Source organism: Mus caroli, chromosome 9, assembly GCF_900094665.2.
Source record: "Mus caroli chromosome 9, CAROLI_EIJ_v1.1, whole genome shotgun sequence".
Lineage (NCBI taxonomy): Eukaryota > Metazoa > Chordata > Mammalia > Rodentia > Muridae > Mus > Mus caroli.
The window spans coordinates 20,524,818-20,542,948 of record NC_034578.1 but is presented as its reverse complement, the minus strand read 5'-3'; the positions used below and the strand labels follow the sequence as shown (position 1 = coordinate 20,542,948).

The 18,131-nt window shown below is 38.2% G+C and overlaps 1 protein-coding gene across 1 annotated transcript in view; it reads left to right on the top strand.

The window, feature by feature from the left end:
• The window catches only part of Dpy19l2 (dpy-19 like 2), a 129,103-nt gene that overhangs the window by 38,958 nt on the left and 72,014 nt on the right, over positions 1-18,131 (top strand). Inside the window, exons 10-12 of the mRNA XM_021171758.1 lie at positions 8,119-8,196; positions 9,178-9,264; positions 10,515-10,574. Coding sequence (XP_021027417.1) covers positions 8,119-8,196; positions 9,178-9,264; positions 10,515-10,574 — 225 coding nt within the window. The remainder of the gene's footprint in view (positions 1-8,118; positions 8,197-9,177; positions 9,265-10,514; positions 10,575-18,131) is intronic.

The following is an 18,131-nucleotide window of genomic DNA, read 5'->3' as shown; positions in this document are numbered from 1 at the left end:
TGCATATGACCACTTAATTTTCTTAACTAAAGCAGGCACCTACATTTGTGTTTGTGTTCTACATTAATAGGGAGAATCAAAGTCCCAACACCCTCTGGAAATTTTTACATTTCATTTTTTATAATATCCCCTAGTCATTTTGTCTGAAAATGGATATCCAGGAAGATGGGTCACATTTCAAAGGACAGACTGAGAAGAGAGTCATCAGAAGTCTAGAATATTTGATCTGATAAGTCTTTAGACTTGATCATTCCAAGATACTAGGAATTTTGGCAGTTAGATTTCAGTTTCTCTCAGGTTCACTCTGGAGTCCCTAGGCATGTTGGAGAAATTGTTGTTGCAGTGGAAAGTGAGGAGATTACTGGCATGGAACTTGAAGAACTAGTTAAATAGATATACATTGTGTTTAGACAAGATAGTGCTGGCATATTTATGCAACATTGATTAACAACAATTCAATTGTCTTTCTTTATATTACTGATTTTCAACCTAAGGTATGTAATTAGTTCATATCTTTTGTAATATTTAAGTCGGTATGACTATGCGACTTTATTCTGCTGGTAACAACAGTGTCTACTTCACTGCCTGGAGTCTCTCCTGCTGTTGGTAATGTCTTGGAACAAAGAAAAGTTCCAGGTGCCCTAGCCTAGGCATAGGAGCCAGAAAGCAGGTTGCCTGCACCTGCAGAACTGTGTACCCACCAGGTAGCCCATGTACTGGGGAAGATGCCATGACACAGCTTCTAACAAAACACTTTCCTCTTGTGCAAAACAATGTGAAAAATAAAACATAAAAATTAGATGCTCAGTACAAGTATATTCTGTGTTAGGATATAGAGTCTTTTATGTGATGTCAAGGGGTGGTGTAAGTAGCCATATAATAGTTCTAACTTTTGCTTTTCTCCAAGCAAATCTAATTTTTAAAGTTAAGGACAACGATATCCCCATCAATTGGCATATCAACTGGGGTCATTGTTCTTGTTTTTGTTTAAGCTGCCATATTGTTGAGAGATCATAGTTGCTGTTTCTTTGTCATGCATAGAAGACACACTATGACAGCAGGCTTCCTTCTTCATTGTCTCTTATACTTTTCCACCCTTCATCTACAATGCTTCCCAAGCCTTGGGTGGAGGAATTGTAGATGTATCAATCAGGGTTGTGCACCCCTCAGACTTGGTTCTTTGCATTTTGACCTGATATGCCTTTCTGTAATGGTTTCCATCTGCTGAAAAATGAAGTTTCTGACTCAAAATGAATTTTTCTTGATGAAGAAAATTTACCTGTGGATATAAGTATTTAGAATGCAGCTAGCAATTATACTGGTTTGGGAATGTGTCAGTAGTAGGTCCTCTTCTGGGTTGTGCTAATGTATTTAGGAATAGATACAGATAGATATACTCATCCACAGTTAAAAAAAAAAAAAAAGAAGGCCAGAACCATGAGTTTAAGACAGAGGAGGGGGTATGCACAGTAGGAGAGGAGGTAGAGGGAGGAAAGGGAGAGGGGGAAATGATGAAATTATATTTTCATTTCAAAGGATAAAAAAAGGTTATATGAAAAGCTGTTTACTTTTTATTGGGGGTGAAGAAACGCACAAAGCAAGACACACAGAAAGACTCTACAGAGTACAGGGAAACTTAGAAGCCCCAAATTCCCAGTTGTGTGTTTTGATAAAAATGAACTTTCTTCTTCTTCTTCTTCTTCTTCTTCTTCTTCTTCTTCTTCTTCTTCTTCTTCTTCTTCTTCTTCTTCTTCTTCTTCTTCTTCTTTTTTTATAGCATAAACCATCTTTTAATTAGGTATTTTCTTCATTTACATTTCCAGTGCTATCCCAAAAGTCCCCCATACCCTCCCCACCCACTCCCCTCTCCACCCACTCCCACTTCTTGGCCCTGGCGTTCCCCTGTACTGAGGCATATAAAGTTTGCACGACCAATGGGCCTCTCTTTCCACTGATGGCCGACTAGGCCATCTTCTGATACATATGCAGCTAGAGACACGAGCTCTGGGGGGTACTGGTTAGTTCATATTGTTGTTGCACCTATAGGGTTGCAGATCCCTTTAGCTCCTTGGGTACTTTCTCTAGCTCCTCCATTGGGGGCCCTGTGATCCATCCAATAGCTGACTGTGAGCATCCACTTCTGTGTTTGTTAGGCCCCGGCATAGTCTCACAAGAGACAGCTATATCAGGGTCCTATCAGCAAAATCTTGCTAGTATATACAATGGTGTCAGAGTTTGGAAGCTGATTATGGGATGGATCCCCAGATATGGCAGTCTCTAGATGGTCCATCCTTTCGTCTCAGCTCCAAACTTTGTCTCTGTAACTCCTTCCATGGGTGTTTTGTTCCCAATTCTAAGAAGGGGAAAAGTGTCCACACTTTGGTCTTCATTCTTCTTGAGTTTCATGTGTTTTGCAAATTGTATCTTATATCTTGGGTAGTCTAAGTTTCTGGGCTAATATCCACTTATCAGTGAGTACATATNNTGTGAGTTCNTTTGTGATTGGGTTACCTCACTCAGGATGATGACCTCCAGATCCATCCATTTGCCTAGGAATTTCATAAATTCATTCTTTTTAATAGCTGAGTAGTACTCCATTGTGTAAGTGTACCACATTTTCTGTATCCATTCCTCTGTTGAGGGACATCTGAGTTGTTTCCAGCTTCTGGCTATTATAAATAAGGTTGCTATGAACATAGTGGAGCATGTGTTCTTTTTACCAGTTGGAACATCTTCTGGATATATTCCCAGGAGAGGTATTGCTGGATTCTCCAGTAGTACTATGTCCAATTTTCTGAGGAAGCACCAGACTGATTTCCAGAGTGGTTGTAAAAGCTTGCAATCCCACCAACAATGGAGGAGTGTCCCTTTTTCTCCACATCCTCACCAGCATCTGCTGTCACCTGAATTTTTGATCTTAGCCATTCTGACTGGTGTGAGATGGAATCTCAGGGTTGTGTTGATTTGCATTTCCCTGATGATTAAGGATGCTGAACATTTTTTTCAGGTGCTTCTCAGCCATTCGGTATTCTTCAGGTGAGAATTCTTTGTTTAGCTCTGAGCTCTGGTGGTTATTATGTAGAAGAATGTGCATTGATCCATTCTTACCTCCTTGTACAAAGCTCAAGTCTAAGTGGATCAAGGAAATCCACATAAAACCAAAGACACTGCAACTTATAGAGGAGAAGGTGGGAGCATGGCAGCATCCAGGTAGGCATGGTGCAGGCCGATCTGAGAGTTGAGAGCTCTACATCTTCATCCAAAGGCTGCTAGTGGAAGACTGACTTCCAGGCAACTAGGGTGAGGACCTTAAGCCCACATCCACAGTGGCACACCTACTCCAACCAGGTGACACTTATTCTAACAAGGCCACACCTCCAAATGGTGCCACTCCCTGGTCCAAGAATATACAAACCATCACAACAGGTATGTAGTTTTAATTTGTGTCTTGAATTTGACTAATTGATCAACCTATTTGCTTTTATGCCAGTGCCTTGCTGTTTTTGTTATTATAGCTGTTTTTGTTACTGTAGCACAGCTTGAGATAAGGATGGTAACACCTCTGGGAGTTCTTCTTATGTACAAGATTGTTTTAGTTATCCTGGGTTTATGTTTTTCTATATGAAATTGAACATTGTTTTTTTTTTGAGTTTTGTAAAGAATTGTGTTGAAATTTTGATAGGGATTGTGTTGAGTTTGTAGTTTGTGTTTGGTAAGATGGACATTTTTGCTATATTACACCTACTGATCCATATGCATGGGAGGTCTTTCCATCTTCTGATGTCTTCTTCAAAGATTTCAAGTTATTGTCATACAAATCCTTAACTTGCTTGGTTCACTGTTGGTGTTCATCAGCCTTAATTATATTAGGTAAGTTCCTTTTATCCCTGCTCTGTCTGAGACTTATCATGAAGGGGTACTGGACTTTGTCAAAGGCTTTTCCAGCATCTTATGAGTTGGTCATTTTTTTTCAGTTTATTTATATGGTAGACTTCACTGACATATTTCCCTATGTTGAACCATCCCTACATGTCTGGGATGAAGCCTACTTTTTTAAAAAATGTGTTCTTAGATTCAATTTATGAATATTTTATTGGGTATTTTGAATCAATGTTTTGGAGAGAAACTGGTCTGTTAATGTCCTTTCTTTGTTGGATGTCTGTGTGGTTTTGTTATCAGGGTGGCTATGGCCTCAAAAAATGAATTAGGCAATGCTCCTTCTGTTTCTGTGGTGTGGAATAAATTGAGTAGTATTGGTGTTAGCCTTTCTTCGAAATTCTCAAGAGAATTCTGTGCTAAAAGTAGCTGGTCCTGGGATGTTTTGGGTTGGGAGAGTTTTAGTTACTACTACTATTTCCTTTCAGGTATAAATCCATTTAAATGTTCGTCTGATATTTATTTAATTTTAGTAAGTGGAATCTATTGAGAAAAATTTCTATTCCTTTTACTATTTTCCAAGTTTGTAGAATATGGGTTTTTAACATATGAACTAATGATTATTTGGAGTTCCTTTGTTTGTGTTGTTATGGCCCCTTTACCTTTCTGATTTTATTAATTCTCTCCTGTCTTTCAGTAACTTTGGATAAGGGTTTGCCTATCTTGTTGATTTTCTTGAAGCATCAACTCTTTGTTTCATTGATTCTATGTGTTTCTCTTTTATTGTTTTCAGCCTCTGTTTGATTATTCCTGCCATGTCCTCCACTTGGGTAAGCTTGCTTCTTTTTGTTCTAGTGCTTTCAGATGTGCTGTTAACTGGCTGGGATTAGATCTCTCCAATTTCTTTAGCAGGGCAAATAATACAATGAACTTTCCACTTATCACCGCTTTCAGTATATCTCATGAGTTTGGGCATAGTGTGCCTTCATTTTTATTGAATTCAATTAAGTTCAGTTTCTTTTTCTATTTCTGCCTTTTCCCAGCAGTCATTCAGTAGAGAGTTGTTCAGTTTTCACGAATTTTGTAAGCTTTTAATTTCTGTTGTTGTTTACATCCAGCATTAATCCATAGTGGTCTGATAGGATATAGGGAGCTATTTAACTTTTCCTGCACTCCTTGAGTTTTACTTTGTGACTGAGTATGTGGTCAAGTTGGAGAAAGTTCTGTGAGGCGCTGACAAGAAGGTCTATTCTTTTGTGTTTGGATGGAATGTTCTGTAGATATCTGTTAGGTCCATTCGGTTCATGTCTGTTAGCTCCCCTATTTCTCTGTTTAGTTTTTCTCTGGATGATCTGTTTGTTGGTGGTAATGGGATATTAAAATCTCCCACTATTAATGTGTGAGGTCCAATGTATGATTCAAGCTTTAGAAATGTTTTATTTTTTTATATGTGTGGGTGATCTTGCATATGTCACATGGACGATAAGAATTGAAATGTCATCTTGTTGAAATTTTCCTTTGATGAGTACGAACTGTCTTTCCTTATCTCTTTTGATTAATTTTGCTTTGAAGCCTTTTTTGTTAGATATTATAATAACTACACTGTCTTGCTTCTTGGGTTCATTTGCTTAAAAATCTTTTTCCAACCCTTTACTCTAGGCAATATCTATCTTTGATGTTGAGGTATGTTTCTTGTATGCAGAAGGATGAATCCTGATTTTTGTATATGTTTATTGAGGGAATTGAGTCCATTGATTGAGAATTATTAATGACAAATGATTGTTAATTCCTGTTATTTTATTGTTGTTTTGATGGTTTTGGTGTGTGTGTGTGTGTGTGTGTGTGTGTGTGTATGAGAGAGAGAGAGAAAGAGAGAGAGAGAAAGAGAGAGAGAAGACAGAGAGAGAGAGAGAGAGAGAGAGAGAGAGAGGACAAAGAGAGAGAGAGAGAGACAGAGACAGAGACAAAGACAGAGGCAGTGGAGGGAGAAGGAGAGCAAGAACACATGCTTCCCTTCTTTTGGTTTTGCTGTTGAGAGATCATTTGTATCCTGTATTTTTATGGGTGTACTTAACTTCCTTGGGTTGGAACTTTCCTTCTAGTACCCTCTGTATGCTGAATTTGTGCATATTGTTTAAATTTTACTTTATCATGGAATATCTTATGTGTAGTGATTGAAGGTTTTGCTGGGCATTGTACTCTGGGTTGGCACCTGTGGTCTCTTAGTGTCGTAGAACATCTATGCAGGTCCTTCTGGATTTTAGAGTTTCCTTTGAGAAGTCAGGTGTAAGTTTAATAGGTTTGCTTTTATATGTGGGTGCTCTTTTTTCCTTTCAGTTCTCAATATCTTTCTTTGCTCTGTATGTTTAGTGTTTTGATTATTATGTAGCAAGGGGACATTCTTTTCTTGTCCAAGTATTTGGTGTTTTGTAAGCTTCTTGTACCTTTATAGGCACATCCCTCTTTAGATTAGGAAAATTTTCTTCTTTGATTTTGTTAAAAATATTCTCTGGGCCTTTGAGCAGAAATTCTTCTTGTTTCTCTATTTCCATTGGTTTTAGGTTTGTTTTTTTCACAGTGTCCCATATTTTCTGGATGTCTTATAACAGTAATGTAATTATTTATATTTAACATTTCTTTGACTGATATATCTATTTTTATCATATCTTTAATGCATGACAATCTCTCTTCTGTCTCTTGTATTCTGTTTGTGATGCTTGCATCTGTACTTTCTGTTTGCTTACCTAGATTCTTTATTTCCAGAATTCCCTCACTTTGTGTTTTCTTTATTGATTCTATTTCTTATTTTCAGACCTTCAATAGCTCTGTTCATTTTCTTCAACTGTTTGTCCCCACACACCCCAGATTTCTTTGAGTAATTTATTCAATTGTTTGAGCTTTTGTGGATTTCTTTATGGAATTTATTCATTTCCTTTTTAAGGACCTCTATCATCTTCATAAAGTTAGCTTTAAGGTCATTTTATTGTGCTTCAGCTATGTTGAAGTATTCAGGACTTGCTGTCATAGGATAGTTGGGCTCTGGTGGTGATATATTGTCCTCGCTGGTATTGATTCTGCTTCTTTCACTGGCATCTAAGCTTTTGGATTTGGGACAATTATAGGTGTAGGTGCCAATTTTTGAGTTTGTCTTTGTTGGATGTGTGTTTTGTTTCTTATTTTCTAATGACCTCTGGCCCAGAAGAGAGTCTCCACTCAAGTTGTGGGGTGGAACATATTGATAAGGAGGGGAGTTGGAATTGGGAATAGTGTTGGAGAACACTGAGAGAGTGGAAGACATCTTAGGTGGGTTGCCTTTCTAATGTCTGGAGGCACATGTGGTCTCTGGTCCAGCAGGGAGTCTCTGTCTGAGTTCACCTATCTGTTCTTCTGGCTGGCTTGGTCTGCACCTGTTCATCTGCCTTGGATGGACTGTGTTTGAGCAGCAGATATGCACACAGTTGGTGGTGTGACATGGGAGTTGGGGTAGACATTGGGGGCAGGAAGAGGTGGTAGCAGGGTTGGTTCTTTGGAATAAGAACCAAGGGTATGGGAGGGTTCTGAGTGCAGGCAAGCCTCTTACCTATTCTTCTGACTTGCCTGGTTGCTTTTTGTATGTGAAGTAGAATTAGCTTAAGGACAAATTGGTAATAATTTTTCCCCAGAGAATAATGAATCTGTTTCCAACAGGCAAACGTTCTAGCAATCTTAATTTGTTGGCAAAGAGTAAGATGATTCAAAAGTGGGTTCTGTTCTCTATTATAGCTTCCTTCTTTCTGACTCACTCTATAATGTAGATCTTTCAAGCCTCAAACTGAAGCCCTGGAATTTAGGAGGCATCTGTTGGTGTGCCCTTCTACCCAGTAGGCCTGCTTAGGCTGTTATTTTTCACCTGTCACACAATTAGAACCCTTCATCCAATGTTGGTCCTGCAAGGCTATACTGGAAGAGGAATTCCCCAAATATCGTCAGAAGTAGAAATTCCCATTATTTCCTGTGACTTATCTTCTAGGTCTTAATTGTCTTGCTACAAAACAATAGCAGCAATAATAAAAACCTATGGATACCATGCATTTATGTATGCCTATACTTTTCTATGTTTTCCCCACTGAAAAGTTAGATAAACTCTTTTTGCTCTCATCATAAGAAATAAACGTGTTCCCTTGTATTTCTTGTTTTAAATGAATAGTTAACTGTATGTTTTCAACAATTTTTTCACAGTGGGTTTTTGTATTTTTGTTTCAGATAGCCTCGTTATTTCCCATGTATGTTGTGGGATACATTGAGCCAAGCAAATTTCAGAAGATCATTTATATCAATATGGTAATATTTTTAATATTGCAAGTCTAATATCAAAATATCTCAGTTTGTAAAGAGTAACTACTTCTGTTTTATGGGGCACTTGTTTTTGATGGCACTTTAGGCACAAGATATCAAAAGCGTCATGTCATGCTGTGCTGTCCTGTGCCTTTGCTGGCAACCATACAGTAGATGGACTGTCCTCTCTAAAGATGTGCTTATTTTTGTTTGTGTGTGTATGAGTGTTTGTCACATGCATGTATATACATTAAGTGTGTGCAGTGTCCATAGAGTGAAGAAGAGGGCATCACATCTCCTGGTACAGTAGTTACAGATAGTTGTGAGTTGCCATGTGGGGGCTGGGAACTGAACCTGGATCGTCAGCAAGAGCAGCCAGCACTCTAAGCTGCTGAGCCCCCTCTCCAGCCCTTTAATCTTTATTTTTACACTTTAATATTGTCATTATTTCAAAATACATTTTCTCCTTTACACCTCCTATTGTTAACACTCGACAACTCTAAAATTCTGCAACCGAGATTTTATATTGTTGCATTTTTATCTTAGTTTCCAAACACATCTTGCTTAAAACCACAAAATGATAACAAAATATATCTTACATAAAATGATGCAACAAATCATTAGTGAAAACTTATTCATCACTGTCTTATTATGTCACTCTGTTACTCACACTATGAAAACCATGGCCCTGCATAGAAGATAAATTCTGTTGTAAGTAATTTATAAACTTGAATTTTAATTCTTCAATCCTAGCAGTGACTTGAAATTCTATTTTTATTTAGCCAAACACATTAATATTTATATGAATGAAATTTATATAATCAGTGGTTTATATGATATGATCAAAGTATACATGAAAGGACATGATGAAATATATTGAGTACAGTAAATATATACTAATAAAAATCTAAAGACATAATTACCTACCTGTCTTCAAAGTATGAATACATGTAATGACTATGAATCATTTTTGTTTCCATTTTCCAGAGTTCTGTTGCCCTGTGCTTCATTTTGATGTTTGGGAATTCAATGTACTTAAGTTCGTATTATTCCTCATGTTTGTTAGTGACATGGGTAAGTTGCAGAAAGTCAAGCATAGATTTTGATGGAAAGGAGAATGCAAAGAATTGTGTTATCATGGTGGAACAACAATATGAACTAACCAGTACCCCCTGGAGCTCGTGTCTCTAACTGCATATGTATCCGAAGATGGCCTAGTTGGCCATCAGTGGAAAGAGAGGCCCATTGGTCGTGCAAACTTTATATGCCTCAGTACAGGGGAATGCCAGGGCCAAGAAGTGGGAGTGGGTAGGTAGGGGAGGTGGGGGGAGAGGGTATGGGGGACTTTTGGGATAGCATTGGAAATATAAATGAAGGAAATACCTAATAATAATAATAATAATAATAATAATAATAATAATAAAGAAGGAAGGATGTAATAATAAAATATGTTCGAATTCTGGAGCAATCTCCAAAGATTCAATTAAGGCAGTGCTCCTGGGAAAGGCATTTTTTGCTTTAGTATTGCTAGAGTGTCCATTAAATAGGAGAGAGCAGAGAATATTCTCAATTCTGACTTAAGCATATCAGAAGCTTGACTAAAAGAAAATGGGTTTATTGAAGCATCACTCTCAATACAAGCAATAAAATATGGTTGTTTGTTTTCAAGAGTACCTCAAGCAAGCTTAGGTTGATCTAAAATATTACAACACTAGACCCTTGCTGATACCTACTAATATAGCTATTATTCTCTGTCCTAAACTCAGCCAGTCTATCACCTCCACCCATGGAAAGCCAAGTAGAAAACCACTAATAACCAATCTTGCCTGCAAAGACATTAAAATAAATAGGGTATGACTGTAGAAATGAGCCCACTGTATTTTTGCTGAGAACAAACACAGGTGTAAGCAAGAGAGGGAAGTATAGGGGGCTCTATGATGTGTGAGATTGTATCCTCCCAATTATGCAATCAGGTGACAATGAGGACCAGAGGAAAAGCTATGTGTCCGCATTTAAAACTGAAGGTTGCCTTTCTCAGCATGGTACTAAATGGTCCCAGTGTACCTAATCCCACCTACTCCCCCCAGGAGCTACCTGCAAAGAATGGGACCACATGATTCAGTGAGGTAGAGACATGATTCAGAGGTAATATTTCAGCACACAAGCACTTTTCTGTATCTTCAAGAAAGTTTATAACTTCCACAGTTTGAAAAGTCAATAATTAAGGCAAAATAATAAATGTAGTTAAGACAGGAGAGAGGGATTGTACAACATAAATATTAATTTTCCTTCATCCATTTTTTTTTTTGGTTCCAATCTTTTAGGCAATAATGCAAAAGAAAAGCAAAATCCAAAAATTGGGAGGCACTGAACTCCAGTTTTGGGTAAGATTTGAACAGTGTTTTTTTTTTCTTCAAGTCATCATTTTTATTTATTAAGCATAATGAAGTAGATTTTATTGAATAATACATAATAAATAAATGTAATGGGATCGCATGCTCTTTTTGAGACATTTCTACAGCTTATGATGGAAATAAAGAAGGATTTGTCTACCATATAGTTGATAACATGACACTTCTAAGATACAGTAGACTTAATTTTAGAAAAGTATCATTTTGATAAAATTAGTGGACATCGATTATTTTACTCATGGACTATTGAAAGCAGTAAGTCCAACTGTGGTGATGGGGCATTTAGAAAAATTTGCCAAACTGAACATCAAAATCTGTTGTTTTAGCATTTTCTACTGGCAGAGACTGAGCAGGAATTCTATCAGTAGCCAGGAGACAAAGGTGTGGAGAGAAACCCAAAAAGTTAAGCCAGGGACATGCTCCACCCTGATGATCTGGCCTTGACTATTCCTCTCTGGTCTCAATGGGGAGCCATGGAGGTCATCAAGACAGGTAACAGGAAGACAGTAGCATCAGCCTTCTTTCCATCATTTTAACAAAAATTAAAAATCACCCTGAAGGAGAAAAGGTGTATTTGTCCCCTGTGTCAGAGGTGCCAGGCTATTGCCACTAGGCTCTGTTGTTTCTGAGCAGCAGTGATGCTGAGCACCATGTGGTTACTCAAGACTTGCTCACTTATGGCAACCGGGAAGTAAAAGAGAGAGGGAGGGAAGGATGTGGCAAATATTTATAATGAGATCTCACTCCCAAACTCTGTTAGTCTAGGAATTGATAAGTGGATTAATATTTGAAAGGTCAGAGCCCTTATGATCCAATTATCTTCCAGAGGCTTTGGCTCTGAATCCTGCTGAGCCGAGCTTTGATACTCTGAGAAAGCCCTTCTTTCAGCACACCTTCCTTGGAGGACATTTGAGATCCAAACTAAAAAAAAAAATTGTAAGGAATGAACTTTCTCTTCTTTACAAACCTGGTGTCTGCCACCCTCCCTTTAATGGCAAGAGGACTCGTGAGGTGCATTCCCTTTTAATGTACATGAGTTTGGGTTGAGATGAAGCCATACAAGGTGCCAGGTGAACTAAACTAACAAATGCAGCTCTGCAGAGATTCCCAAAACTAAATTATTATTTTATCAAGAGTATATAAAAGGTCAGGTATTATATAAGTTGAAATGTAGTATCATTTTGGGTTAAAATGGGATATTAAAAGGATTTCCACATTCTGTATCACATGATTCATAATGCACCAGATGCAGTAGCAACCACCAATCATAGTGAGAATGAGAAAAATTCTCACTTTTGAGAATGAGAAACATGAGTTAGAAAACTCAATCAGTAAGTGTCAGCATTGAGATGAATAGAATGGTGGAATCTTTGGAAGAATGTCTTTATTTTTACTAATTATTTTAATTGTATAGATTTATAGGGTACAATGTGATCATTTGGGACTTGTATATAGTGTATAGTGATTAGAGTAGTTAGCCGTTCTAACTCCTTAGCTGTAGTCATTTAGTGTATTTATGGTATACAATATGATATTTCAGTTACAGAATGCCATTGTTCTGACCACCAGGGCAACTCCTACCTCTCCATATTACTTTATGTTTTGGGCATGCCCGTTTTCTAGTATTCATAAAACACACAGTAAATTATCATGAACTATAGTCATACCTTGGTGTGAAATGCTAGCACTTATTCTGTCCATATTGGCACTCTGGGTTTACAGCCAAAGAAAACAGCATCAATACATCAGAGAGACACCTGACAGTCAATGTTTATGGCAGACTATCTTCAATAACTAAGACATGGAATCAATGAAGGTGCTTATCATTAGAAAAAGAAAATGAGGTGTGCCTATGCACAATATAATATCATCAGTTATAAATAAGAATGATACCCTGTGATATTTAGAAAATTCACAAAGCTGGAGGGAATTATGCAAAATGAAAGAAGTCAGGCACAAAAAAACCAAAGCCTGTTCTCTCCCTGGCACAGATGTTTTACAAACCTTGACTGGAACATATTGGTGAATATTGCAGGCTGTGAATAATAGAGTGGGAGGGGAGAGGGAGACTTGGCAGTAGTATGATCTGAGGAACTTTTAAAAACAGTCACCATAAAATGCTTCAGTAAACATATTTAGATATGAGATTATAACAAACCAGAAAATAGAAAGTTTTAAAAAGAGAACTTGAGAACGATATAATTGAGAAATAGAGTAATTTTAAGTTTAAAATCCTGTGACTATGTTTATGGCAAGAATGAATCACAGCTAGCAAACAGCATCTCTAGCAGACACATATGGCAGGAGAAACAACTTGATCTAAATCAAGAACACAGTGGTGACATGACTGTACCTCAGAGATGCATGGGCAATAAAGAAACGATCTGATATGTTTATATCACCAAAATTCTAGAAGGGTTCAAAATTAGGCTAGGAAATACTTGAAAAGCAATTGATCAAACTTATAATCTGTCAAAAGATGAATCCTGGTTAAGATAAACCCAGTGATATTCAAGGCAAGATACATTATAACAAAAATTTGGAAAATGAAGACTAAAGAAAGAAATGTTGTTATCAGCTAGGGAAAAGTAGAGTGTTGCCCAGAAGGGTAAAACTAAGAAGAATACCAGCATCTGAAGATCCTCATCGCCAAGTGTGGAGACTGGCAGGAGCTGGTAGGATTCTTGTCAATGTCTGAAGAAAATGTCAATTAAGAATTCTATGTACAGAGAGGGTGTCCATTTCCCTTACTTTTCTGTTGCTGTAAAACACCATCACCAGAGGCAACTTCCAGAAGGAAGAATTGATTTGTACCTACAGCTCTAAATGGTTAAGAGCCCATCTTGGTGGGAGTCATGACAGCAAGCAACATGCCTGGCAGCATGAGCAGGAAGCTGAGAGTTCACATTTCAACCACAAGCAGAGAGCAGAGACTGTGAATCTGAAGCGACCTGAGACTTTGAATTCTCAAAGCTTCAGGGATGAACTCTTCCAGTCAGGTTGTATCTCCCAAAGCTCAGTAAACAGCACCATCACCCAGGGATCAAGCATTCAAATGCACAGGTTAATGGGGACATTTATCACTCAAACAAGTACAGTGTTTTTTTGTTTTTTTTTTTTTTTTAAGAATGGAAGGAGAATGAAGGCATTCTTAGATGAGTGATAATTAATGGAACCTATTAAGAAAGAAATGATGGGGGATTAATTCTAGTTCATAAAACAGCAAGGAATGAAGAAAGGAGATTTTAGAATGTGGTGGGGATTTATCTTATTGGTGGCCTCTACCTGGCCTGTCCCAACAAAAAAGGAAAGAAGAAAAAAAGAAAGAAAAAGAAAGAACATCTACTTCAACATGTCATGTGTGTATGATATGTACATGCATACATGCATACATACATACATGAAAGCTTCTATAATAGTAGGTTTCCTTATAGCTTTTTCCTCAACTCTGACCTCACACATCCTACACTGACTTAACCCTTCTTGCTCTATTATTCCCCTCTAACACTTCGAGACCACTTCATCCTGTCACTCCCTCCTGAAAACGCTGCTCTTCCATCTACAGTACCTTACTAATTTCCAGGGCTGTGTGGGTATTTCAGAAGGAACAGTCATATCTGAAGATTCAGAGACAGCATCCACGAATAAGAGAAATCATGTAACATTTGTTCTTCTGGGTCTGGTTTACCTCACTCGGATTATTTCCAGCTCTAAGCATTTACCTGTGAATTTCGGAATTTCACTTTTCTTAACATCTGAGTACTAGGCAGTTATGTAAATATATCACATTTTCAATATGCATTCATCAGTTGATGGACATCAAGGCTGCTTCCATTTTTGATCTATTGCGAATATGAGAGTAATGAATCAGGGATCTCTGTAGTAGAATATAGAGTCCTTCTGGATATACACCCAATAGTGTTATAGGTGGGACTATCATAGATCTATTTTCAGCTTTAGGGAGCCTTCTACACTTATTTTCATAGTACCTGCAGCAGTTTGAACTCCCACAACAGTGAGTACATGTCCCCTGTCTCCCATCTCTGCCAGCATTTATTGTCATTTTTGTTTTTTAATATTAGTCATTCTGAATGAAGTAAAATGAAGCATCAAAGTTTGCATTTCCATGACGGCTAAAGATGTTGAACAATTTTTACATGTTCCTCAGATGTTTGTGTTTTATCTTTTGAGAGCCCTACCTAGCTAGCTCATGCCCCACTTTAACTGTTGGTCTTAATTCCTAAACTCTTGGTCTTATGTTGAGAAAGTCCTTTCCTATAACATTGAGTCCAAGCGCATTCCCTACTTTCTCCTCCCTCAGGTTCAGGACATCAGGTCTTATGTTAAGGTTCTTGACCATTTGGAGTTTAGTTTAATGCAAGATGCAAGAAAAAGATCAAGTTCCATCCTTCTGCCTGAGCTATCCAGTGATCAGCACAATTTATTAAAGATATTGTCTTTCTCCAGTGTCAACAATTAATAAATGGGACCTTATGAGACCAAAAAAACCAAGTCCAGCAAAGGACACACCTCATCAAGTGATGAGACCAGCTACAAATGCAGGGGATTTTTTTTTTCTTACCAGCTATATATCTAATGGAGGATAAATATGTAGAGTACGCAAATAATTCTATGGTCCTTTGTCTTGCCAATCAGAGGGAGTGGACTAGATAATCATGACCAGCATGAGTTCCCTCCTTTTAAGCTAGGCTACTTCAGGATATAACTCTCACTATTGTACCTTTGGGAATCGTGCTGTTTTAGTCTGAGTTCACAGGCAGCGTTTCTATGTAGGAAAATTAATTGCTTTTCTCCCTTGGCAGCTTACACAGCTTCCCCCAGAACTATGAGAGGTAGTCCCTAATGAGGAGGCTTCCAGGTTGGTTCCAACTCATTTCGACTAAAATAACAAGAGTCAAGAAAACAAGACCCAACCTAAAAAACAAAACCATAAAAAAACAATAAAAAACCCAACAACAACAAAAACAAACAAGCAAACAAACAAAAATGGGCTACAAATCTGTGTAAGGGGTTCTCAAAAGAAGAAATAAAAGGTTAAAATGTATCCCCCAACCTGTCCATCACTCTTAAAGTTATTTAAATAGAAATTCAAATTACTCTGAGATTTCACCTTACTCCAGTCAGAATGGCTAAGATCAAGAAAGCTATGATAACAAATGCTGGTAAAAATGTAGGAAAAGGGAAACCCAAATTCCATGTGGATTGCAAAGTCACTAGGAAAATAAAGATGGAAAATCCCCCAAATGCCAAAAGTAGATATTCCATATGGCTCGCATCTTCTACTCCATGGCATTTACACAAAGGATTTGACGTCCTACTCCACAGATTCTTGCTCATCCAACCATGTTTTTTGCAGCTGTACTCAGAATAGCTAGGAAATGGAACAAATGTAAATATCCTTTTATTGATACATAGGTAATGGAAATGTAGTACATATGCACTGTGGAAAACTATTCACTTGTAAGGAAGAATGAAATACAGCTTTCAGTAAATGGAAGGAAGAGGAACATGTACTGAATGAGGCACCCCAAAAAGACAAATCCCGTGTGTGCTCTTTCCTATGTGTGGATCCTTGTTCTGAATCTCAGATGGGAGCAATTTTTTTTTTCCTAAAGAAAGACACACATTCCCGCAAGTATAGGGAAATTTTTAAAAATTATTTTTATTTTTTAGATATTTTCTTTATTTACATTTCAAATGTTATCCCCTTTCCTAATTTCCCCTCCGAAAATACCCTATCCCCTACCCACTCACCTTGCTCCCCAACCCACCCACTCCCATTCCTGGTCCTGGCACTCCCCTATACTGGGGCATAGAACCTTCACAGGACCAAGGGCCTCTCCTCCCACTGATGAACAACTAGGCCATCCTCTGGTACATATGCAGCTAGAGCCATGAGTCCCACCATGTATTTTCTTTGATTGGTGGTATAGTTCCAGGGAGCTCTAGGAGTACTCGTTAGTTCATATTAATGTTCCTCCTATGGGCTTCAGACCACTTCAGCTCACTGGGTATTTCTCTAGCTCCTTCATTGGGAACCTTATGCTCCAGCCAATAGATGACTGTGAGCATCCACTTCTGTATTTGCCAGGCACTGGCAGAGCCTCACAGGAGACAGCTTTATCAGGCTCCTGTCAGCAGGCTCTTGTTGGCATCTGCCTAGTGTCTGGGTTTGGTGATTGTTTATGGGATAGATCCCCCAGTGGGGCAGTCTCTGCATGGTCATTCCTTCAGGCTCTGCTCTAAACTTTGTCTCTGTAACTCCTTCCATGGGTATTTTGTTCCCCATTCTAAGAAGGAACGAAGTATCCACACTAGGGTCTTCCTTCTCCTTGAGTTTCATGTGTTTTGCAAATTATATCTTGGCTATTCTAAGTTTCTGGGATAATATCCACTTATCAGTGAGTNCATATCATGTGAATTCTTTTGGAATTGTGTTACTGCACTCAGCATATCCTCCAGATCCATCCATTTGCCTAAGAATTTCATAAATTCATTGTTTTTAATGTCTGAGTAGTACTCCATTGTGTAAGTGTACCACATTTTCTGTATCCATTCCTCTGTTGAGGGACATTTAGGTTCTTTCCAGCTTCTGACTATTATAAATAGGGCTGCTATGAACATAGTGGAGCATGTGTCCTTATTACCAGTTGGAACATCTTCTGGGTATATTCCCAGGAGATGGATTGCTGGATCTTCTGGTAGTACTATGCCCAATTTTCTGAGGAACGGCCAGATTGATTTCCAGAGTGGTTGTACCAGCTTGCAATCCCACCAGCAATGGAGGAGTTTTCCTCTTTCTCCACATCCTTGCCAGCATCTGCTGTTGCCTGAGTTTTTGATCTTAGCCATTCTGACTGGTGTGAGGTGGAATCTCAGGGTTGTTTGGATTTGCATTTCCCTAATGATTAAGGATGTTGAACATTTTTTTCATGTGCTTCCCAGCCATTCGGTATACCTCAGTTGAGAATTCATGTTTAGCTCTGTACCCCATTTTTTAATGGGATTATTTGATTTTCTGGAGTCCAGCTTCTTGAGTTATTGTTATATATTTGATATTAGTCCCCTATCTGATTTAGGATTCATAAAGGTCCTTTCCCAATCTGTTGGTGGCCTTTTTGTCTTATTGACAGTGTCTTTTGACTTACAGAAGCTTTGCAATTTTATGAGATCCCATTTACTGGTTCTTTTTGTTTGTTTGTTTTTGTTTGTTTTGTTTGCTTTGTTCTGTTTTCCTTTTTTTCATTTTTATTAGATATTTTCTTTATTTACATTTCAAATGCTATCCCAAAAGTTCCCTATACCCTCTCCCCACCCTGCTCCCCTACCCACCCACTCCCACTTCTTGTCCCTGGTGTTTCCCCTGTACTGGGGCATATAAAGTTTGCAAGACCAAGGGGCCTCTCTTCCCAATGATGGCCGATTAGGCCATCTTCTGCTACATATGCAGCTAGAGACACGAGCTCTGGGGGTACTGGTTAGTTCATATTGTTGTTCCACCTATAGGGT